This window comes from Dipodomys merriami, unplaced genomic scaffold (genome assembly GCF_024711535.1).
Source record: "Dipodomys merriami isolate MVZ:Mamm:240054 unplaced genomic scaffold, mDipMer1.0.p SCAF_14, whole genome shotgun sequence".
In the NCBI taxonomy this organism is placed as follows: domain Eukaryota; kingdom Metazoa; phylum Chordata; class Mammalia; order Rodentia; family Heteromyidae; genus Dipodomys; species Dipodomys merriami.
Genome location: NW_027202715.1, coordinates 3,477,798 through 3,503,202, shown reverse-complemented (window position 1 = coordinate 3,503,202; position 25,405 = coordinate 3,477,798). Strand labels below are relative to the sequence as shown.

At 39.2% G+C, this 25,405-nt stretch overlaps 1 protein-coding gene across 2 annotated transcripts in view; it reads right to left on the bottom strand.

Annotated features, from left to right (window-relative positions):
* The window catches only part of Vcl (vinculin), a 103,230-nt gene that overhangs the window by 48,941 nt on the left and 28,884 nt on the right, over nucleotides 1-25,405 (bottom strand). For both annotated transcript variants that reach the window (XM_070020628.1, XM_070020627.1), the window contains exon 2: nucleotides 16,209-16,279. In XM_070020628.1, coding sequence (XP_069876729.1) covers nucleotides 16,209-16,279 — 71 coding nt within the window. The remainder of the gene's footprint in view (nucleotides 1-16,208; nucleotides 16,280-25,405) is intronic.

Sequence of the window (25,405 nt, the reverse complement as noted above, 5' to 3'; positions counted from 1 at the left end):
TGCCATTTGTAACAGTACATTCCTTTATTTGTTCAGTGCACTAAGCTTGTGAATAACATTTTATGGTTGCTGTTGGCAACAACCACCACAAAAAAAAAAAAAAAAAAAGAATACAATCTGGGCGCCAGTGGCTCACACCCGTAATCCTAGCTACTCAGGAGGCTGAGATCTGAGGATATCAGTTTGAAGCCCGCCCGGGCAGGAAAGTCCATGAGACTCTTATCTCCAATAAACCACTAGAAAACTGGAAATGGCACTGTGGCTCAAGCGGTAGAGCTCACCTTGAGCTGAAGAGCACAGGGACAGCGCCCAAGCCCAGAGTTCAAGCCCCACCACCGACCAAAAAAAAAAAGAAAGAATACACTTGGGACCTTTTATTTTGATTGCTATAAAGCTTGAGCACTGATAGCTCACACCTGTAATCTTAACTACTCAGGAAGCTGAGATCTGGTGGATTGTAGGTGGAGAACAACTAAGGAAAATGCGCATGAATCTTCAACTCCAAAATAATCACCAAAAGACAAGTTGGACATATAGCTCAAGTTCTAGAGGGCCAAGCAAGCAAGCAAGCTGAGGGAGTATGAGTTCCTGAGCTCAAGCTCCTGTACAGCCAAATAAATAAATAATAGGATCAGTGAATTATGAGATGACCCCAAGGAAACTAATGTCTGTGTAGTTGAAGTCCCCAAAGGAGAGAAGATGACAGAGACAAAAAGTATTGAAAGAAATAATTATAAAATTTGTCCAAGTTTGATTAAATTTATAAAGCCAAGCATAAAAACATCAAGAAAACTGCATTAAAAAGATGAATGCAGAGCTGGGCGCTGGTGGCTCACACCTGTAATCCTAGCTACTCAGGAGGCTGAGATCTGAGGATCACGATTCAAAGCCAGCCCGGGCAGGAAATTCTGTGAGACTCTTATCTCCAATAAACCACTAGAAAACCAGAAGTGGTGCTGTGGCTCAAGTGGTAGAGTGCTCGCCTTGAGCTGAAGAGCGCAGGGAAAGCACCCAGGTCCAGAGTTCAAGCCCCACAACCGACAAAAAAAAAAAAAAAAGATGAGTGCTTATTTATGTGTACAAAAATAGAAAAATGAAACCTGCTGAAAATATTTTAAGAAGTGGGAGTGGGATGAGAGAAAACAATAGGATTAGGTTGATCAGAATATATCATAAATATGTGCAAATAATACAGTAAAACCTTTCTTACACAACTAATGTATGCTAGCAAAAAAAGAACTGAATTAGGCAAATCATAATGAAGTTACTTAAAAGCAACAATAAAGAGAAAAATATTTGAAACAAACAAAAATAAAATAAACATCCAGAAAAATGTAACCTATAAAGAAGAACAAAGGTAAGAATTTCAGCAGACTACTCACTGGAAACAATACTAACCAGAAGAAAATAGAGCTGTATCTCATAACTATTAAAAAAAAAAAAAGAGTAACATGAGCTAAGGGTATAAACACCTGCCTAGCAAATATGAAATGTTGAGCTCAATCCTGCCTTTAGCAAAGAAGTCAAAAGGAGCAGGATACCAATGGCTCACACCTGTAATCCTAGCTATTCAAGAGGGCAAGATCTGAGTATTGTGGTTCAAAGCGACCCCAAGCAGGAAAGTCCATGAAACTCTTACCTCCAATTAATCAGAGCAAAGGCTCAAAGTGGAGCTTCAAGTGATAAAGTGCTAGCCTTGAGCACAAAAGCTCAGGGGCAGCACCCAGTCCCACAGTTCAAGCCCCAGGACCAGCAAAAAAAAAAAAAAAAAAAAAAAAAAGTCAAAAGAGAACAAGGTAGGGGCTGGGAAGGTGGCTCAGTGGTAGAGCGCTTGCCTTGCATGCATGAGGCCCTGGGTTCAATTCTTCAGCACCATATAAGCAGAAAAAGCCAGAAGTGGTGCTGTGGCTCAAGTGGTAGAGCACAAGCCTTGAACTGAAGAGCTGAAGGCAGTGCCCAGGCCTAGAGTTCAGGCCCCACAACTGACCAAAAAACAAAAGAAAGAAAGAAAAGAAAAGAAAATGAGGTGCCACATTACCAGCATATTCTCACATACAAAAATGGAATCCCGTCTATGTTGTTACTTAACATTCTCAGAGAACACAATGACTGACACAAAATAAATGCTCAAAGCTATTTGTTGAATTAATTTTTGTTTTGTTTTGGGTTTTTTTAGGTCCGGTCGTGGGGCCTGAACTCTGGGCCTGGGCGCTGTCCCTCAGCTCTTCAGCTCAAGGCTAGCACTCTACTACTTGAGCCACAGCACCACTTCCAGCTTTTTTTTTTTCTGCTTATGTGGTGCTGAGGAATCGAACCCAGGGCCTCATGCATGCAAGGCAAGCGCTCTACCACTGAGCCACCTTCCCAGCCCCTTGTTGAATTAATTTTTGAAGTAAGGAGACTGGGTCTGTGCTTCCCCTAGATAACTGGCCCTTGATTTCCCCTGATTGTTTTTCTAGATGGTTTACTTCTATTAGGCTTAAGTGTCCTCAACTGTCAGGTTTAATTCCTCACACCTTATGTAGTTTTGGCCTATATAAACTTTGTGCTAACTGCATTTGCTGCTGTTGGTCTTTGTGACAAGAAACCACCAGCAGTCCTCTGGTTCTCCAATAAGGACTCATAATTTGGCCTCTTAGTGGTGGCTTCTCTGTTTCTCCCAACTGAGTTTGCTTACAACATTTTCACCTCACAGAGGCAAATTCTGACAAAATTACGGCAAGCAAACATATCATCATAGAACTCCAGTACCACATCTATTAGCAAGGACCCAGTTACTATGGAAGTTTTTCAGTTCAAAAAAAAAATGCTAGGAATAATCATTATGGAGAAAGGAAACAAAAAAAAAAAACTCAAATGGAAAAAGTTGGGAGGAATCAAATTGATTTTCCACTAATGGTTCCCTTGTGTGGTAAAATGATAGGGCCAGAACAGACACTGCACCATTTTTTTCTGCAATAAAACATCTGATCTGTACATTAAAATTTAATAGCATTCATAAAAGCCAAACAAATCCCACTATGACTAACCAGCAAGTAGAAACAGGAAGGAGTCCATCTTGTCTGTGGAAAATGTGATTTTATTTAAACATTCAAGTTGCCTATTCTTAAAGTGATTACTTTAAAGTCGAAATCAGAATTTTAAGTAATAACTAAGGATAAGATCAAAATTTTTCCTAAATAATAATATGCCTTGACTATATACAATGATATCAACTTAGATATTTTATTTCAATCAACTAGTACAGGTCAGGCTTCCTCTACTTTTGAGTCTTCAACCTAAAGTAACAGAAAATTCTTATGCTTCAGATTAAGTGATCAATAATGACAGCCTCATGGAATCATAAATATGCTCAGTCTTTACTTGTAATCCATTCTTTCCACAATTACCACTTGATATAACTTGAAACAATGTAAGAGGTATTACTCAACTCTAGGTAATTTTAATTATAATTAATCAAGAGATTTACCCTTAAGCTGATTTTTTAGTGGGATAGTGAGGATCAAACCACAGCCTTGTGCATGCTAGACAAGTACTCTACCATTGTGCTGTTCTTGTATTCACAAAATCTAAGTTCTTTTTCTCATCATCGCTCACCTCTCCCTTCCTTGTCTCCTTCTCCTCTGTCCCCCCCCCCCGCCCACATACAGATGTATATATAAGTGTGGTTCGAATATGGAAAAAAGTATACTATCACAAACTATAGGTACTCCCCAACTCTGAAGCCAATCTCTGTCCATTTCTGTAAGAATCAGCCATCATATCCCACTCACTGGTTTAGCCTCGGAAAGGAAGGAGAAGATTCAGTCAAAACAATATAAAAGAGCCAGACAGTGATGGCTCATACCTATAATCCTAGCTACTCAGGAGTCTGAGATCTGAGAATTGGGGTTTGAAGCCAGCCCAGTCAGACATATCCCCCCAACTCTTTATCACCAATTAATCAGCAAAAAACAGGAACTAGAAGCATGGCTCTACTACTAGAAAGCTAGATGTGAGCAAAAATGACAAGAGGCCCTGAGTTCAAGACCCAGTACTACCACAAAATAAATTATACATATAGATAATATACATAATATATTATATGAGACAGTTTAATGAGTCTATTGAGACATATTTTGATCCACAATTTAAAACAGAAACTTTGAACAAGTTAAATCATGTCAGGGAGGGGTGGGGAAAACACATCCTGTATTAAATTTATTGTTTTAATAAAAGCATAAAAGTAAAAATTGACCTTAGTATAGACACTTAGGTTATAAATACTTTCACTCACACATAGACTCTTTCTCTTTCTCTTCCTCTGTCTCTGTCTGTCTCTTTGTTTCTCTCTGTCTCTCTCTGTCTCTGTCTGTCTGTCTCTCTCTCTGCTCTGTTTTCTAAAGACTGAAGTACTATGGAGCAAACACCTAAAACTATGATTTCATGGACTTCAGAGTCCCCTAATGCACCAAAAAAAAACAGGTATTTACATCTGCTTGGAGAAAGACTACAAACATAGCACCAACAGCATTGGAGGAAAAGGAAATAGGTGTGAGGAAGGACATTAAGGGACAAATAGCTCATCAGTAAGGCCTTCTCCACCGTGGCCACTGAATCCAGCACCTCCCTCACTGCTATTTTCTTTCTTTCTTCCTTTCTTTTTTTTGGGTCTGGTCGTGGGGCCTGAACTCTGGGCCTGGGCACTGTCCCTCAGCTCTTCAGCTCAAGCTAGCACTCTACCACTCGAGCCACAGCCCCACTTCCGGATTTTTTTCTTTTTGCTTATGTGGTGCTGAGGAATCAAACCCAGGGCCTCAGGCATGCAAGGCAAGTGCTCTACCACTAAGCCACCTTCCCAGCCCCCCTCACTGCTATTTTCAACCAACCTGGAACTGGCATAATTATTTGGCAAATAGAATTAATCATTAGAGCTATTTTATTTTGTTTGATTACGTTTTGTTTTTCTGAGATTAGGTCTCATTATGTAGCTTAGGCTGACGTGGAGCTCTCCAGCCTCTTGCCTCAGCCTCTCAAGTACTGGGTCTACTCTTCAATTTCTTCCTCTTTATCCTCCTCCTCTTCTTTATCATGATTCTGAAGATAAAGCTTAGAGCTTTACCAGTGTGCTACATCCCTAGCCCCCCTTGTGTTCTTTTTTTTTTCTTTTTCATGTGTGTGTGTGTGTGTGTGTGTGTGTGTGTGTGTGTGTGTGTGTATAAAAATAATGTGCAGAGGGGTTACAGTTACTTGAGTAGAGTCATGAGTACATTTCCTATCAAGCATTGTTACCTCCTCCTTTGATTTTCCCCTACCATCACTTCTCTCCCCACCTCCCCAATTCCTCCCCCCCCCACCATTGTAAAGTTCATTTTCAACATAGTGTCCTGTATATCTCATCATCACAATGGGTCAACCTGCATCCCCATTTAAGCATTCCACTATACCCCATCCCCTCCCCAAATTACAAAAATATACATACAAGATTCAGAACACCAGAATCAAATACAAAAACAGGGGTTATATCACAGGGGAAGAACTTACAAAAGAAACCAAAGAATCACCTGGTGCATTATAAGTACATTAAAAACAATAGCAAGAAAGAAAAATTCTTGTGTCCCTGTCTTGGGGTACATTTTGGTTAACTTCATCTCATATGGTCATATGTGCATAGCCTTTGACCTTCTCTGCTTGTCATAGACAAGCACTAGTCATTGCAAACAAGGGAAACCATGGGACCTATGTTTCATTGGGCCTGGCTTACTTCACTTAATATAATTTTTTTCCAAGTCTTTCCATTTCCTAACAAATGGATGGAGGTATAAAATTCCATTGTGATACATATATATATCACATTTTCTTGATCCATTCATCTACTGAGGGGCATCTGGGTTGGTTCCATATCTTAGCTATGGTGACTAATGCTCAGATAAACATGGTTGTGCTGGTAGCTTTGGTATGACCTTGTTGGGATTGCTGGGTCATAGGGGAGCTCTATGTGGAGTCTTTTGAGGAACCTCCATAGTGCTTTCCAAAGTGGTTGAACAAATTTACACTCCCACCAACAATGAAGTAGGGTTCCCTTTTGGCCATGTCCCCTCCAGCATCTGTTGTTACTAGATTTCTTGATTATAGCCATTCTACCTGGGGTGAGATAGAATCTCAACGTTGTCTTGATTTGCATTTCTTTTATGGCTAGTGAAGTTGAACATTTCTTCATGTGTCTATTGGCCATTCTTATTTCCTCTTCAGAGAATTCTCTTTAAGTCTTTAGCCCACTTATTAATCAGGCAGTTGTATCTGAGGATTTGTTGTTGGGGGATTTATTTTTTTGAGTTCTAAGTATATTTTGGATATGAGACCCTTGTCCGTTGTGTGGCTAGTGAAGATCTTCTCCCAGTCCCTGGGCTTTCTACTGATCTTGCTAAGCTATGTTGTTTGCCTTGCAGAAGCTCTGCAGTTTCATGCAATCCCATTTGTCCAACCTTTCTTTGATTTGTTGTTTCTGGGTCTCTACTAAGAAAATTTTGGGCTGTGTCAAGGAGCCCTAGATATCAAACAGAATTCACTTCAGGGATGCAAAGCTGGTTCAATATACACAAATCAATTAATATAATTCATCACATCAGCAAGAGCAAGGATAAGAACTACATGGTTATCTCCACAGATGTAGAAAAAGCATCTGACAAGATCCAACACCCCTTTATGATGAAAGCTCTGGAAAAACTAGGAATCCATGGAACATTCCTCAATATAATAAAGGCAGTGTGTGACAAGCCTACACCAGCATTATACTTAACAGCGAAAAGTTAAAGGCATTTCCTCTAAATTCAGGAACAAGACAAGGATGTCTACTCTCTCCACTCCTCTTCAACCTAGTATTAGAGTGTCTAGGTAGGGCAATAAGGTGCAAACATAAAGGGATCCAAATTGGGAAAGATGAAATAAAACTCTCCCTTTTTGCAGATGACATGATTTTGTATTTAAAGAACCACATGGACTCCACTCCCAAGTTACTTGAGCTGATCAGAAACTTTGGCAAAGTAGCAGGATATAAAATTAACCCTCAGAAATCAATGGCTTTCCTCTATGCCAATAACAAGAGTATAGCTGAAATCAGGAAAACAACCCCTTTTGTAATAGCCCCACGAAAAATAAAACTTAACAAAAGAGGTGAAGGAGCTCTATAACGAAAACTTTAAAAACCTGAAAAAGGAAATTAAAGTAGAGCTAAGGAAGTGGAAAAACCTTCCATGCTCCTGGATTGGGAGGATTAACATCATGAAGATGGCAATACTGCCAAAGGCTACCTACAAATTCAATGCGATACCTAACAACACCCCAGCCTCATTCTTCAATGAAATAGAAGAACAACAAAAGACCCCAAATAGCAAACACAATCCTTAGAAAAAAGAACAGCACAAACACAATCCTTAGAAAAAAGAACAGCACTGGAGGAATATCAATTCCAAATTTCAAACTCTACTATAAACCTATAGTAATCAAAACAGCTAGGTACTGGCACAAGAACAGACCTGAAGACCAATGGAATAGGACTGAAGACCCAGAAATGAACCCACAGATCTATACCCACCTAATCTTTGACAAGGAAGCTAAAGAAATAGAATGGAAGAAAAACAACCTTTTCAGTAAATGGTGCTGGCAAAATTGGTTAAACACTTGTAGAAAACTAAATCCGTACATATCACCAGAATCAACTCCAAATGGATCAAAGACCTTGAAATAAAAGCATACTCTCCCTTGTGCTCTTCTTAATCCTTGAGATCTTCCTTGCCTGTCTACTTGAGTAGGGTCTTTCAGAGATCAGGAAAGGCCCAGAACACCGCCAATGAAGAAACACTGAGACTGAAGTGTGGGTGTGGCACCAGTGATAGCTTGCTTGGCTAGCAATTGCAAAGTTACCACTTCAAGACCTCAATATGAAAAGAAAAAAAGGGAGAGGAGGGAAGGGAAAAGGAAGAGAAGAGAGAAGAGAGGAGGGCAAGGGTAGGAAGGAGACACTGAGATTCATAAAAAGATGTGATATGTTCAGATGCTTACATTTAATCCTTTTGATTATGTGATAAATATTTTCTTAAATTTAAGACATTCTTTTTTTGTGTGTGACTGCATACACTTGAAGATTATAGTACAGTCTAAGGCCTTCATGATATAAGGTCTGAGTAAGAAGCTTTTCCTTGATATCAGAGTCTATATCAGCTAAAGGTTATGTGAAAATGAGTATTAAATCTTAAAAAACTCTCCCTTGACTAGGTATATAAGTTTTAAACTGTTGACCAAATGAATGATATTTCAGGAAATAGAAACCCAAGTTCAGCTATTCTAGTACCCCTTAGATACAAAGTATCATCTCTCTAATCCCTCCTCAGATCTTTTTGCATACATACAAAACAAAAATAAATATGAACATAGCAACACTCAGGGAGAGGTATGAATATCAAATTTCCTTTTAATTACAAGCTATTTGGTACAATTTTTTAAACTTAAAAACAGCAGAAAAAGTCATGTGATATCTCAGTAATAACTCATATGCTTTGTATTTGGAGTTGCCATTTTGAAAGGTCAAGGATCCTCAGCCATTAGTCATCTGAGTGAAGGTCCCGGGCATAGTTACAGTGTTTAGAATGGGAGTAGGGAACACAGGGTACAATGACATGCTTTAATCTAATTCAAGTAGCAAGTGCACACTGCACCAACTCACCCTATCACGGTGCATGATAAAGCAAAAACATGCTGTTCCAACCCTGTGTTCCTAGCTAGATGATCTTACAGACTTTACCTACAAAGTATCCCTTTCCCTGTCCCAAGTCCTTTAAAGTGTAGCAGTGCAGAGTGACCTTCTTATTCTTGGCAAGGCCAGTGACAGTACAAGACACTGCATGTGAACACACAAAACAAAAATTGTAAAAGCAATGCTACATCTTAGATGGTAGAACTGAATACAATTTACATGTTTTTTATGTCAATTATACCTCATTAGAACTGAGAAGAAAAAAATTTGAAACACTGTGAGTCATACTGAAAACAATTAAAACCCCTTAAGGGTAACATCAAACCCTTCTTTGCTAGAACATGTACATTAAGATAACAAAAGCTAAACTATATGTGCACTCATATACACACGCTCCATATTCCTCATAAAGTACATCTGTATTAATTCCTTTTGTGGGAAGCACTTAAGGAAAGGGTAAATTGTTATCATCTAAGGGTGGAACAGAGTACTGGCTGAAGGATGGGGGAAACAGTATACTTTCTTTTGGAAAGTCACATTGTAGCAAAAACACTGGGAAAGCCATGAGCTCACCAATGACCATGTCCTGCCACTTACCTAGACCTTGACTGAGTCAAAGGTCATCAAACCTTAATCTTTCCAGCTATAAAATGGGTTTAAATGGGTTGTATCTTAAAACTGGTGTTCTCAGAATTGCATGAGAAAATGAAAATATATATGCACCATGCTCAATAATCAGCATCCAACTGAGTTCTTAAAAAATCATATGGGTTTTATTTGCCTCTGAATAATGGAAACATAATATCACACGTTTGAACTTTTAAATTTAGGGCCTCAAGCTTGATAGGCATGCTCAACAACCTGAGCCACACCGATAGCCATGTAAGTTTATTTTATTTTATTTTTTATTGTGAAAATACTGTACAGAGGGGTTACAATTACATGGGCAAGATGAGTACATTTCTTATCAAGCATTGTAGCCTCCTCCTTTGTTTCCCCTTCCCATCCCTTCCCATCCTCCCCCAAGCCATGTAAGTTAAAAGAGCACTTTTAGTTTCTCAGTCTTGAAGGGTATACAAAGTAAACCAAAAGTTTAATCTCTGTGAAGCTGTTTAGAACTCCTGGGCAAATCAGTAAAATGAATCCACTCATTATTGAGAAGACTCCAAACTTCACAAATCATTTTGTTTTCAGAAAGGCAGTGCAGAACAGTAGCACACAACTAAGTTTAATGTATTGAGTCCAAAGGTGACCTATTTAAAGTTTGAGTAACTTGTTCAAGGTCAAAAATGCAGCGAGACAGCTGGCAGATGTGAATGATTATCTCAGAGAAATTTGGTCATCCATGACAAAGGTCAAAAATCTCTTATAATAGCAATGGAAAGGATCACAAAGCAGTTTAAAAACTAAAATGTTAGATGGGCGCTGGTGGCTCACGCCTGTAATCCTAGCTACTCAGAAGGCTGAGATCTGAGGATCGCAGTTCAAAGCCAGCCCGGGCAGGAAACTCCATGAGTCTCTTATCTCTAATAAACCACTAGAAAAAACCAGAAGTGGCGTTGTGGTTCAAGCAGTAGAGCACTCGCCTTGAGCTGAAGAGCTGAGGGATAGCGCCTCAAGCCCAGAGTTCAAGCCCCACAACCAAAAAAAAAAAAACCTGAAACGTTAGAAACACACATTAGCCCCATACAATCAAAGGAAACTAAATGGTATGATTAAAGCATTAATTCTTAACTTAAAAAAAAAAAAGAAAGATAATTCTGGTCACTTTCACCTACAAGTGTGTTTAAAAATACAAATTAAATCACAAATTGGTTTGAGTGATAGTGATCTAAAAACTTGACACTATTGCTTCAGGCCAAAGAAATCTAAATTAAGTATAAGCATACTTAATCTCTTTAAAATTCTTCTTTGTACTTGAATACAAATTGTGTTAAAAAAAAAAAAAAACAACCTTTCAAGCAGCTATCATAATTGTGTTTAACTAATTAGCTTAAGGGTTACAGCAAGGCAATTCTCCAAGAACATGATTAATGGCAAACATATGGCACTAGGACACCCTTTTACATAGTATTTTTGGAACATTCATTCATTCGATAGGCCTAGACATTACAAGAAGTTTCAAAAATAATCCAGGCTGGGGAATCAATTTTAGTTTTGATGATTCAGAGCAGCACTGAGGCAGAACATGACAACAATTCACAGTTCTAAGTGCAAGTGTCATTTGCCTGCCAACAACAGGAGTTCATATCACAAGACCACCACAGAAGTGACACCTTTTAATGCATTTAGATATAGCACACTCTTGGATAAGAACCAAGAACTGCCTTCCTCATTCATATCTGCTCCATTACAGGAATTACAATGCTATTCGACTGAATACTACAAAAGCAATTTTTTCAAAGCAAATATAGTGAAACGCCATAAACATATTTCACCAATAAGGAATAATCTGAAGCAAGTTTATACAAACCAGAAAATGAATCTAGGAAGCATGACATGTACCTTATTCTCCTTTATTACAAGACTAGCATCTATTATCAATTCTCTACAAATTTTCTGAAAAACCACTGACAAAGCTCTCAAGACTTTCATCACTTGACCAAAACTCTCCCCATTGAACTTTGTTACCCTACCATGATGGCGACCCTCCTCACAGACCTTATGAGTTACTTACAGGATTCCTTATTACAGTGAGAACTCTCCTTCTCTGTATTCCTTTTATAAAATAAACCTTCATTGCAGCTCTTGAACCTGAAACTCCTTCAAATATTTTTAAATATCTCTAGTAGTTTCCACTTTTGTGTCTCCATGATACATAGAAAAATAAAACATATAAAAGTAAACACAATAAAAAGCAAAAATAATATATTCTACTTTAATGAGAGGTTTGGGTTTGTTGGGGTTTTTTTTAATGGTAAGCAGAAACAAGAGGGACAGATCTGACTTTGAATATTCTCAATATTTTTTTCAGTCATGGGGCTTGAAGTCTAGGCCTAAGAACTGTCTCTGAGTTCTTCAGCTCAAGGTGAGTGCTCTACCTTTTAAGTCACTTGGAGATAAGAGTCTCACAGACTTTCCTGCCAGGGCTGGCTTTGAACTACGATCCTTAGATCTCATCCTCCTGAGTAGCTAGATTACAGGTGTGAGCCACCGGTGCCTGGTTTAATCTTTTTTTTTAACCCTGCTTACTGCCACCTACAGGTCAGTTTCATTTTTTTTTAAGTATTAGTAAACTTCAGTACTTTATTAATTAAAAAAAAAAAACTACTAATGAATGACTTTAATACATCCCACAAGTGATCCTTCATTGTACACTGGTGAAGCTGCAATATACTATGCAACACTGAGCATGCTAGACAAACAGAAGTCAATCAATAAATGCTTAATTAAGTAATGACTGTGTCTAGACTAACAGTCAACCAATTATATGTAAGTATGAATTACTACTACAGCTGGCTAATGACGACAATAATGATGAGTGATAATGATACAAAATACTAATATGGAACACAGGAGCTGACCCTGCTGCTGGCAGTTTGTTAAGGGAATAAATGACTTCCAGTGGGGCAAGTCTAACCAAGAGCTTCATAAAACAGCATTGGTGCTGTTTTATGTATAGTGTGTGACTATCAGGGCAGTTTCCATGGCAATCATGCAATTGTATGCCTCTCACATAACATTGTGGCTTCTAACTGCAAACTTGGGCAAACAGTAAATTATAAATTTTATCTGCCAATACAGTCATGAAGCAGTTAACTTTTCCTCCACCCATGAAAAAGTGTTCATGTGACAATGCAAATCTCATTCAAAATTAAAGTGGTTCTTCTTTACAATCCCTTCAGCGCTGGAAGTCCCTCATGGAAGAATTCAAATACAAGTTGAATAGCCTTTATCTAAAATGCTTGGAGATTTTTTTATTTTGAATTTTCAGATTAGGGATGCTCTATCTATACATCACTTCTCATATTAAACCCACTTTCCAATATGCCTTTAACTACAGTCACAAATAGTTCATGATTCTAACAATATCATATCCTCCCAGAGAAATCATTAAACATAGATCATATGTTCATGTCAGAATTACACACAAACCAATAATCATTATTTTCTCTAGCCTTGCCATGCTAATGTTTTTAGGAGACTGATCCACCAATAAATTTCTAAAACTTATTTTCTTGCTTAGGGCTGCCTAAGCAGTTACTATTTAGAAATCCTGTAAAAGTTAAGACTACAGAGGAAGCTTAGATCAGTCATGCCCTGGAAACTTCTAAACATCAACCAAACAGCCCAAAAGAATGTCCTACTCAACAATTCCAAGGATGTCATTAACTGCTTCCATCTGTTTCCCTCTCTGTCCCCTCCCCATCCAAGACAAAGCATCTAGTATTTTCTGCTTCAGTTAGAAAAGTCAGAAAACATAAAGAACCATCCAGCTTCACATTGTGGAGTTATTTATTCGTCTCCAAATTTGGTTGACAACCACAGTCATATTGTTGTTTATACTAGAGGCTAAAGTAAAGTTTCAGATGTGGCTAATTAGGTGACATAGTTTTAAAATAAACTTCCCAGTAAATTTTTCAGATGGTCCTAATACATTGTTCCTCCCCAAATCCCCATGGAGACCAATGGTTTCATCCATGATGACCCTTACATAAACCAACTGTCACTGAAAGTTATTTACACAGTGGTGATTTTTTCATTCCGCCTGTCATTCCTTCCACATTTATTGGTTAAAATACTCCTCATCAGCTAGGAATTACTCAACTACTCTGAAATAAAGTTTATATAACAAAGCCAGCCAAATTCTTCCTCTTAAATTACTAATTTGGTGCCCCAGTAACCAAGTTTGGCTTTTTAAGTAATATAATTTGGAAATACAAGGAAGCCTGTGAGAACACAGTATATTTCAAAGATTTATCTGTAGAAATGAGTAGAAATGAATTTACAGACAAAAATCTATTTCTTATCAAATGATCTTTGTACATTAGGCTGTAAGGGCCGAAGGAAATTTTTTGAAAGATCATAAAGCCCAAATGCCTCCCTGATATTGAAAATCCCTGCTGTCTCATGCTCTGTACCTTCCAGGTTAAGGAAAACCTGATACACGCTTGGGCTGAGCTTTTACTTGTCCATTGTTTTTTTGGAAACAGGGTCTCCTCATATTTCCCAGGCTGGTCTTGAATTTCTAGGCTCAAGAGACTCTCCTGGGGCTGGGAAGGTGGCTCAATGGTAGAGTGCTTGCCTTGCATGCATGACGCCCTAGGTTCCATTCCTTAGCATCACATAAGCAGAAAAAGCTGGAAGTCGTGACTCAAGTGGTAGAGTGCTAGCCTTGAGCTGAAGAGCTCAGGGACAGAGCCCAGGCCCAGAGTTCAGGCCCCACGATGGACAGAAAAAAAAAAAAAGATCCTCCTGCATTAGCCTCCCAAGCAGCTGAGAATACAGTCCTAGTGCACCTGGCTTAAAGATATGTTTTTAATTTAAGATAAATGCAAGTTTAATAACACTTAACTGACAGATACATAAACTAAGTAGATTTGTACTGTTTAAAGCTGGAAGAAACCTTGGAGGTCATCAGTATAATGAAGGTAAGGCAAAAGAAGATACATAATAGGCTTCACAAAAACAAAAACAAAAGCAAAAAAAACCAACAACAAAACATGCTTTTAGCCAGGCTCATACCTGTAATCCTAACTACTCAGGAGGCTGAGATCTAAAGATCGCCGTTCAAAGCCGGATAAGCAGGAAAGTCCGTGAGATTCTTTTTTTTTTTTTTTCCATGAGATTCTTATCTCCAAATTAACTGCCAAAAAACCAGAAATGGTGCTGTGGCTCTAAGTAGTACAGAGCTAGCTTTGATCAAAAAAGCTCAGGGACGGGCTGGGAAGGTGGCTCAGTGGTAGAGCGCTTGCCTTGCATGCCAGAGGCCCTGGGTTCGATTCCTCAGTACCACATAAGCAAAAGGAAAAAAGCCCTAAGTGGCGCTGTGGCTCATAGCCTTGAGCTGAAGAGCTGAGGGACAGCGCCCAGGCCCAGAGTTCAGGCCCCACAACCAGACGCCAAAAAAAAAAAAAAAAAAAAAAAAAAAGCTCAGGGACAGCACCCATGCCCTGAGTTCAAGCCCCATGACCAGCCCAAAAAAAAAAAAAAAAAAAGTGCTTCCATTACCTTATTCCCATATACAAAAAGCACACCTAGTTCAGTAGAAGTACTCATACAAGTATTTTAGAAATAAATGTTTATATCTGCATCTGTGCAATAAAAATAAGAAAACAAGGAGGATAAAAATATATGAACACCTGTAATCCTACTCAAGAGGCTGAGATCAGAGGATATCAGTATAAAGTCCAAAAGAACAAAAGCAAAAGGTTTGAGGCTGTGGTTCAAGTTGTTTGCCTAGCAGACACAAGGCCAAACTCCAGTACTGCCAAAAAATTAATTAAAATAAAATAAAAATTAAGGTGAAATTCATAAGACTTAGACATTCAAAGTGAAAAATTATTGTTCCTTTTTATGATTTATAGTCAACAATTTATGTGTATACAATGATTATTTTCCTCCATTTTACATAGATCAGAGGTGTCCATCATGAGCAAAGTTGATACAAATATTTTAGTATGCATGTGTGAAGAGCGAGCATCTCTAAATAATATTCTTAGGAATAAAACTATCTTCTAGCCAGGTGCTGGTGGCTCACACCTGTAATCCTAGCTACTCAGGAGGCTGAGATCTGAGGATCACAATTTGAAGCCAGCCCAGGCAGGAAAGTCCATGAGACTCTTATCTCCAAGAAACCACTAGAAAACCGGAAGTGGCGCTGTAGCTCAAGCAGCTGAGGGATAGCGCCCAGGCCCAGAGTTCAAACCCCACAACCAACCAAAAAAAAAAAAAAAACTGTCTTCTTTACCAATACAAAGCTATTTTCCAAAGTGGTTTTACCAATTTGCATTCCCAGCAATTGTAGTTCCACTTGCTTATTTCACATCCTTACAAATTGCCGATTGCATCACAATAATAACTTGCAGTTCCCTGATAACTAATGAGAAGTGTACTTTTTTGTGTTTATTGGACACTGGATTTCCTGTCTTTTGAAGTATCTATTCAAATCCTTGTTTTCATTTGTTTTTAATAGTATCCTTGTTTATTTATTTTTAATAGTCTTACCTCATCTTTACTGGCTTCTATAAGTTCTACTTCTACTTCTTTTATTTTTTTTGGGGGGGGGGTGTGTGGGAGAGGGTCTCTTGTATTACCCTTTACGTTTCCTTAGGACTTGCTTAATATGTCCAATACCAAAAAAATAAAATCAACATAGTAAGAAAAATATGTACTGAAAGAAAGTTGACCATTTCAACTGTAAACTTAAGTTTTATATTAAAGAAAAAAAAAACAGAAGCTGTCATGGAATCAGCTATTTTTTTCTTTCTACCACTAGGATTATTCTGTTTAACAATAGACTATTTAAATTACTCACTTAATAAATGCCGGTGGCATATCTCTCTTCAAAATCTGATCCTCGGTGGTCTGAACAGTCTCTTTTCCAACCTGTAAGAGGATATTCAAAATCCATATGTAAATTCTCAGACTTACATAAACTACTAATTAAGCATATTTGAAACATACCTTTAAAAAAAATCTATCATTGAAGTTCTAGATTCAAAGGAAATTTTTGGATTTTTTTTTAAATTCTTAAGACTGCTTCCATAACATGCCCCTACAATACACTTGTATAACAATATAGACTACAAATACAATGCTATGTTACACTTTTTTAGAGTAATTTGAAGGCATCACTAAGAACAGTGAGAGATAGCAAGATATAGTGGTGCATGCCTATAATCCCAGCACTCACTCAGAAGGCTGAGACAGGGGGATCAAAACTTCAAGGCCAGCTGGGCACCAGTGGCTCCCACCCATAATCCTAGCTACTCAGGAGGTTAAGATCTGAGGATTGTGGGTCAAAGCCAGCGAGACTCTTATCTCCAATTAACCACCAGAAAATCACAAGTGGAGCTGTGGCTCAAGTGGTAGAACACTAGCCTTGAGCTGAAAAGCTTGGGGACAGCACCCAGGCACAGAGTTCAAGACTCATGAACAACCACCCCCCCAAAAAAAATTCAATGTCAACTTGGACTTCACTGAGAGACTCTGTCTTAAATTAAAAAAAAGAAAGAAAATGGCGTGGGGCGGGGGCAAGGAGAAAGGAGAAGAAGGGGAGAAAAGAGGAAGTAATAGAGACTATATATGTATAATTTTTTTGCAAATTTTTATTGTAATTACATAATTTCACAAATTTCACAGTATTGTGGGATAGTGATGCTTAAAGTCACAGACACATTCTAAACTTCATGGGGCAAATTGTCTATAAAAATATATGTATAATTTTTTTTTTTTGGGGGGTCTGGTCGTGGGGTCTGAACTCTGGGCCTGGGCGCTGTCCCTCAGCTCTTCAGCTGAAGGCTAGCGCTCTACCACTTCAGCCACAGCGCCACTTCCGGCTTTTTTTCTTTTTGCTTATGTGGTGCTGAGGAATCGAACCCAGGGCCTCAGGCATGCAAGGCAAGCGCTCTACCACTGAGCCACCTTCCCAGCCCTATGTGTATAATTTTTGCAATTAAAAACTGCTGCCAGTTGCTGGTGGCTCACACCTATAATCCTAGCCACTCAGGAGGCTGAGATCTGAGAATCCTGGTTCAAAGCCAGCCTGGGAAGGAAAGTCTGTGAGACTCTGATCTCCAATAAACCACCAGAAGAGGCATTGTGGCTCAGTGGTAGAGTGCTAGCCTTGAGCTGAAGAGCTGAGGGACAGCGCCCAGGCCCAGAGTTCAAGCCCCACAACCAAAAAAAAAAAAAAAAACCAACAAAAAACCTACTATATCTCTAAAATGCTACATGAAGCACAGGAATCGAGTTGGGTAGACTGAAAAAAGAAAAAGAAAAAGTTACTGGGCCTGAGAAAAACATTCAAATTAATTATGACTGACCCTAGAAATGAAATATGAAAATCTGCAACTTCACTAGTAACCCAGGAAATTGAAATTAGAATGTCGTCCTATGTTACTGAGCAATTTAAAAAGAAATAATATATAATGCAGAATACAACAATGAAATAGCTTTATAGCCTGCAGGTGGCAACGTAAATGGATACATGTTCTTTGGAAAATCATCTGTAGTTTTTTTGTTTTTTTTTTTGGGGGGGGTCCGGTCATGGGGTCTGAACTCTGGGCCTGGGCGCTGTCCCTCAGCTCTTCAGCTCAAGGCTAGCACTCTACCACTTGAGCCACAGCGCCACTTCCAGCTTTTTTCTTTTTGCTTATGTGGTACTGAGGAATCGAACCCAGGGCCTCAGGCATGCAAGGCAAGCGCTCTACCATTGAGCCACCTTCCCAGCCCCATCTGCAGTATTTATGAGGAAATAGAAAATGTCATAATTGGGGCTGGGAAGGTGGCTCTGATAGAGCGCTTGCCTTGCATGCCTGCAGCCCTGGGTTCGATTCCTCAGCACCACATAAGCAAAAAGAAAAAAGCCGGAAGTGGTGCTGTGGCTCAAGTGGTAGAGCACTAGCCTTGAGCTGAAGAGCTGAGGGACAGCACTTAGGCCCAGAGTTCAGGACCCAAAAAAAAAAAAAAAATGACATTTTCTTTTTTTCTTTTTCTTTTTTTTTTTTTGGGGGGGGGGAGGGGTCCAGTCATGGGGCCTGAGCTCTGGGCCTGGGTGCTGTCCCTCAGCTCTTCAGCTCAAGGCTAGCGCTCTACCACTTGAGCCACAGCACCACTTCTGGCTTTTTTCTTTTTGCATATGTGGTACTGAGGAATCAAACCCAGGGCCTCATGCATGCAAGGCAAGCGCTCTACCACTGAGCCACCTTCCCAGCCCCAAAAATGTCATAATTTTTAAAATCCACTTTTGAGAATACATTCTATAAGTAATAATGCCAAATGTGAATAACAATATTCACAAAAGTACTCACTAAAGTATTAGTCACAGTGGTGAAAATGTTTTTGAAATGCTAATATTATATTTGTAATTTAGGGCTGGAGATGTAGCTTAATGGTAGAATACTTGTCTAGCAAACACAAGGTCCTGGGTATAATTCCTAGACACCAATTAAAACATAGATATTAACATCTAATTCTTATAATTTAAAAAAAATCTTAAAATGTTATTCAAAATTACATAGGTACAATTATTTCCTACTTAAAATCTAAGAAATTAGGGCTGAATGTGGCTTAGTGGTAGATTGCTTGTCTAGCATGCATGAAGCCCAGGGTTCAATTCCTCAGTATCACATAAACAGAAAAAGCCGGAAGTGGCACTGTGGCTCAAGTGATGAGTACTAACCTTGAGCAAATAAAGGCCAGGGACAGTGCCCAGGCTCTGAGTTCATGGCCCAGGACCAGGGGATTAGAGGGGGAATAATTACCTGTCATTTTCTACTTTCAAAATAATAATAGTCAACTTTTTTTTTTTTGGTTGGTCCAGGGGCTTGAAGCCGAGTTTGGGCACCATCCTAGAGCTTCTTTTACTCTACCACTTGAGGCACAGCACCACTTCCAGATTTTTTTTTTTTTTTTTTTTGTCGGCCGTGGGGCTTGAACTCTGGGCCTGGGCGCTGTCCCTCAGCTCTTCAGCTCAAGGCGAGCGCTCTACCACTTGAGCTACAGCGCCACTTCCGGTTTTCTGGTGGTTTATTGGAGATAGGAGTCTCACGGTCTCTCCTGCCCGGGCTGGCTTTGAACCGCGATCCTCAGATCTCAGCCTCCTGAGTAGCTAGGATTACAGGCGTGAGCCACCAGCGCCCGGCCCAGATTTTTTTTTAAGTAGTTTATTAGAGATAAGATTATGTGGGCATCGGGGAGGTAGCTCAGTGGTAGAGCGCTTGCCTTGCATGCCTGAGGCCCTGGGTTTGATTCCTCAGCACCACATAAGCAAAAAGAAAAAAAAAAAAAAAGATTATGTGGGCATATTACACCCAGAAATGGTAATGTATCTTCACTTTCATAAAAATTACTCCTATGCAAGAGTTGGATGTTTATTTTCTTCTGTGATATTGTGATTATAAAAGTACTGCCCAAGAAGTAAACTTTAATCCAATGAATCATATACATAAAGCTACAAAGAAGTGCTGAATCATAAGTTAAACCACCTATTATTAAAAAAGCCTGAGAAAATTTTAAAACTCAGATTGGAAAGCCTCTCCATCTTATTTTGCCATTTAACTTTTGATTTCTGCTTAAAGAAGAAGAAAAAAAGGAAAAAAAAACCTAAAATGCACAATAAATAAGCTAAAGAAAATGACACAATAAACCATTCAGGAAATGTAAGTCATGCATAAATTAGTGGATACAAATTTTTTTCTCAAGTTAATAGCTCAAAAAAGGCAACACACATACTACTGTGTAAAGCCAGCACTTTGGTAGACAATAGATGGTCTGTATCATAATAAAAGCATTTCATATCAGCAGCTGGTTCTCTAGAGTTTCTCAGATAAAACATGACAGAATATTTCCAGATGGATTGTTCACTGTATTTTCCAGCTAAAAGCCTTTCCATTCAAAAGGCTGCAAGCCATGATTTCATGAAGGAAAAGATGAAGTTCAGCCTCCAAGTCAGTGGTTCATAGTAAGTACTGGAACAAGAAGAACAGCCACATTTAAGAAACATGGATTCCTTGCCTGTGTGAGGACACTGAGAACTTGAGGAGAGGGATCCTCCTAAGCCTCTTTACAGAGTAGTTGGTTGTTCAGTATTATTAAACATGTACTGAGCACAACTACATGTAACAGGCACTGTTCTCGGTACTGAGGCTAGAAGCAGAACATAAAAACAAGTTTTTATTTTAGTAGGAGTAGACAGTATGCAAATTAACAGTATAATTCCACATCAGTGGGTGATGCTATGAAAAGTATAGGTGGGGGAATGCAGAGAAAGAGGAACCCTGTTACACTGCTGGTGGGAATGTACACTTAAACAACCACTTTGGGAAGCAGTCTGGAGGGTCCTCAGAAAGCTACATATTGACCTCCCTTATGACCCAGTCATACCACTTCTAGGCATCTATCCTGAACAACAGGAACCAGTATACAAGGACACATGTCCCTCCATATTTATTGCAGCACTGTTCACAATAGCCAGGATATGGAAACAACCCAGATGTCCCACCACAGATAAATGGATCCAAAAATTGTGGTATTTATACACAATGAATGTTACGCAGCCATTAGAAAGGACAAAATAATGGCATTTGCAGGGAAATGGATGGAGCTAGAAGAAATCATGTTGAGCAAGGTAAGCCAAGAACAAAGAGACAAAGGGCACATGGTCTCCCTGATAAGTGGATATTAAATCCAAAATAAAGGTGTTACGGCAAAATTAATAAGATTTAAGAAACAAAGGACTTCCACTCATGTGGTCGAATCACTACTAATAACCCCATGCTGCTGATCACATATATGGTATATATATGGACACCAGAGGGAAACCAGGAGGACAACACAGAACCAGAGGGAATCAGGGGAAAACATACAACAGCAGGACCCATCAGCTGCACCGGACACTGACCAAAACGAACTAAGCAACTCAATGGCTGCGATGGGAGGGAGGAAACAAGTGGGAAAGAGGGAACAGCTGACGCTATGCAAAACAAAAGAAATGTACATATCACCCAATGTGGAAGAAATAACTGTATTGCAAAGCTCATAGAATTCATAAATGTTATAAACCATGATAGACTATTTGCTCCATGAAAGTTAGAATGTGTTTGTGACTTTAACTAAGCATCACTATCCCACAATACTGTGAAATTTGGGAAATTATGTAACCACTTAATCACAATAAAAAATTGAAAGAAAAAAAAAAGAAAAGTATAGGTGGAAGTAGTGGTTGCCTACTTTAGAAAAAGTAGAGCTGGGAAGGTGGCTCAGTGGTAGAGCGCTTGCCTTGCATGCCTGAGGCTGGGTTCGATTCCTCAGCACCACATAAGCAAAAAAGAAAAAAGCCGGAAGTGGTGCTGTGGCTCAAGTGGTAGAGCGCTAGCCTTGAGCTGAAGAGCTGAGGGACAGCGACCAGGCCCAGAGTTCAGGCCCCACAACTGGACCCAAAAAAAAAAAAAAAAAAAAGAGTAGACAGACAGTCCTTCCTAAAGAAAGGGTATCAGAGTTGACTGTGAAGCTAAGAAAGGGCTAAGAAAGAGCAATGCAGAGAAAGTAGCCAGAAAAAAAGCCCACTGCAAGAGAGAGAAGGTGTGCTTAAAGGAACATGATCAGAGAGGCTAAAAGCTTAGGGAGAGCAGGAAGCCTACCCTAGTGTGGCTATGTGAAGTCAGGCAAGAAGACAAGATACCCTTTCAAGTCAGGTTGAAGGTGTTTGAAGAATCCTTTATAAATACAATAGGAAGCAAGAGTCCTAAACAAAAGATTGATATGATATGATTTTTCTTTTTGACAGATCCTTTTGCCTATTAAGTGCAAAACTTAGAGGAAAACTAGTGAAGTGCCATCTGCAATCATGGAAAGATGTGAAAATGGAAATGGAAGCCAGGCACTGGTGGCCCATGCCTGTAAAAATCCTATCTACTGAGAAGGCTGAGATTTGAAGATCACCATTTGAAGCCAGCACAGGCAGATAAATCCAAGAGACTCATCTCCAATTAACCGACAAAAAGCCAGAGTGGAGATACAGCTCAGTGGTAGAGCAACAACAGTAAGCAAAAGAGCCAAATGAGAGAGAAGCCCTGAGTTTAAACCCCAGTACCTACACACACACCCCAAAATGGAGGAAAGAAGGAATTATGATATATTTGGTCAAAGAACTTCAACGGTAGTCTTAATGGCAGAGTTATCATTAAAAGGTGGCTCACAACTATAACCCTAGCTACTCAGGAGGCTGAAATCTGAGGATCTCAGTTCAAAACCAGCACCAGCAGACAAATCTAGGAGACTCTCCAATTAACCAGCAGAAAGCCAAAGTGGAGGTGGAGCTCAAGTGGTAGACTGCCAGCCATGAGCAAAAATTAAGAAAACACTCATGACTACACTAGGCAAAACCATTAAGACAGTTTTGTAACTAGCAAGTATAGTATCCAGAGGAGAGGTTTTCTTAAAAAAGAATTGTAGGGGGGGTGGGGTATAGTTGAGGAGGTGAGAGGGAGGGGATGGTAGGGGAAAAACAAAGGAGGAGGCAACAATGCTGAATAAGAAATGTACTCATTACATTGCTCATGTAACTGTAACCCCTCTGTACAGTATTTTCACAATAAAAAAACTTATTTTAAAAAAAATGGCATTCCTGAAGAAAAAAGAATTGTCTTTGATTATTCTGTGCCCCTTTCACAGAGTAGGAGTGGATGGGTAAAGAGAAATAGATAAAGTATAACTGAGACACTAAATTTGATTGTTATTCTAAGCTGTATTCATACTCACAATGATTGTACCCACAATCACTCTGGTTCTCAATACACAGCCTAGAAATAGAGAGGGGAGGTACACTGAGCAGCCTAGTTTTGAAAGTTCAACAAATAAGACATAACTGTGTAGAATGAATACCATTTTTACTTGAAAATTGTGTTCTGGCAGTGCTGTCCAACAGAATTTTCTGTTAGGATGGAAATGTTTTCACTTGAACTGCCTAATACAGTGGCCATTAGCCAAAGGTGACTACTAAGCACTGGAAATTGGGGCTGGTACAAATGAGAATTGAAGTTTAATTTTTACTTAATTTTAATTGATATTGGATCTCTACTGTCTTGTTTCCAGACTCTACCTTCTTCTAAATCATTCTTTTCATTTGTCAATCAACCTTTCTTTAATGCCTTTGCACAAAAGCAATATATGGTCTCTTCAGAAAAGAAAGAAACTAGTCCTAGAACAATAAATAGATTGTATCAATAGATGGAGAAGAAAAAGGTCCAAACCATGCAACGAGAAAGAAGAGTAGAGAGGGACTCAGTAAGATGTGTTTGAGTACATAGTTTACTAGACAAGATAGATAGGCTGGAATGACTTCAGCAAAGAAATGAGCTAGAAAAGAAAAGTTCACTGGCCTAGAAAGGGCTTTGCATACTCTGTGGACACAGAGGCAATTATGTTACCTTGATCTGCCCATTTACTGAAGGGTAGTCATTCTCTGCTCTAGATCTTGCAAATCCAGTGTTATATCACTGCATTAGCACATCCAGAACTTCCAGGAGCCAGTTTCTAAAGATACACAGGCCTAGAAAGACATCAGATTTGCCAACAACTGGTAAAGCCTGTCAAGGAAAATCAAAGACAAAGCTTCAGAGTTGTGAAGTCCCATCTGCATGACAGGAACTCTATTTCCTCCTTTCTCTCCCTCTGCCATTAAAACAGAAACAGTTTCTACAGCAAGACCAATTACAAGTGGGATGAATCACAAAATACCCAGTGTTAACTAGCAGTTAATCTGCATGGTATGTGGGAAGATATTAGACCTAAAAGTTATCTTACTATGATTACATGTATGATTTCCAACACAGGTTACAACAAACAGGTCAACTAATAGTTTTTTTTTCATGGGGGGAGTGGAACTGGAATTTGAACTCAGGGCCTCATGCTACCTGGGCTTGCCTTTTTGGCTGACACTCTTGCTCCATGCCTCCAACCCAACTTTTTGCTAGTTATTTTACAGGAGTCTCACAGACTTTTCTGCGCAGGCTAACTTTGATCCCCTGGATTTGTCTCCTGAGTAGTGTGAACCACCTGTACCTAGCCAGGTCAGTAATAATCTTCATTAATCCCTCAAACCTGTGCAGCACATGGTAATCAAAAACACTTGGTCTGTTAAGCCAAATGTTTATACATTTTAGGACTAGGCATCTTGCTGTCTTGTCCAGGAGCTAATAAATGCCTATGTGACCTCAAATAAGTCATTTACTTATTCAGGTATTTCATCTCTCTACCACTGTGCAGCCTATCTTTACTTATTATGGGTTAGCCAAACTCCCTTTTAGACAATAATAAATATACCTTTTAATTTATCCATCTCAAATCCCATTGGTTACTTCCAATCCCTTTTGAAGTTGGTTATTTTCTAGTTAGGGTCTCACTTTATCCCTAATCGAGCCTGAAATGAAATCCTCCATCTGTGCTTCCCCATAATACAACTGTAACAGGCACATACCACCACATCCAGCTATTAGCAGAGACAGAATCTCATAACCTTTTTGCCTGGCCTGGCTTTTAACCACAACCCCCTAGTCTCCACCTCTCAAACATCTAGGATTATAGGCTTGAGCCACTATGCCTCGCTCAAATCTTCTAAAAAACAAAGCAATGGTGGCTGGGAATGTGACTTAGTGGTAAAGTGCTTGCCTAGCATGCATGAAGCCCTGAGTTCAATTCCTCAGTAGCACATACACAGAAAAAGATGGAAGTAGCGTTGTGTCTCCAGTGGTAGAGGGCTAGCCTTGAGCAGAAGAAGCTCAGACACAATGCCCAAGCCATGTGTTCAGACCCCAGGACTAGCAAAAAAAAAAAAAGTATAAATTAATATACATGGCAATACAGCTCAATGGTAAAATGCTTTCCTAACACTAGGTTCTATTCTCAGCACAAGCCCTAGGTTCAATTGCCAGCACCCCAAAATAAAACAGATAACATGAGGAATAAATCAATTTAAGTAATAAATTTTTAAAAAATTAAATTTCCAGATAT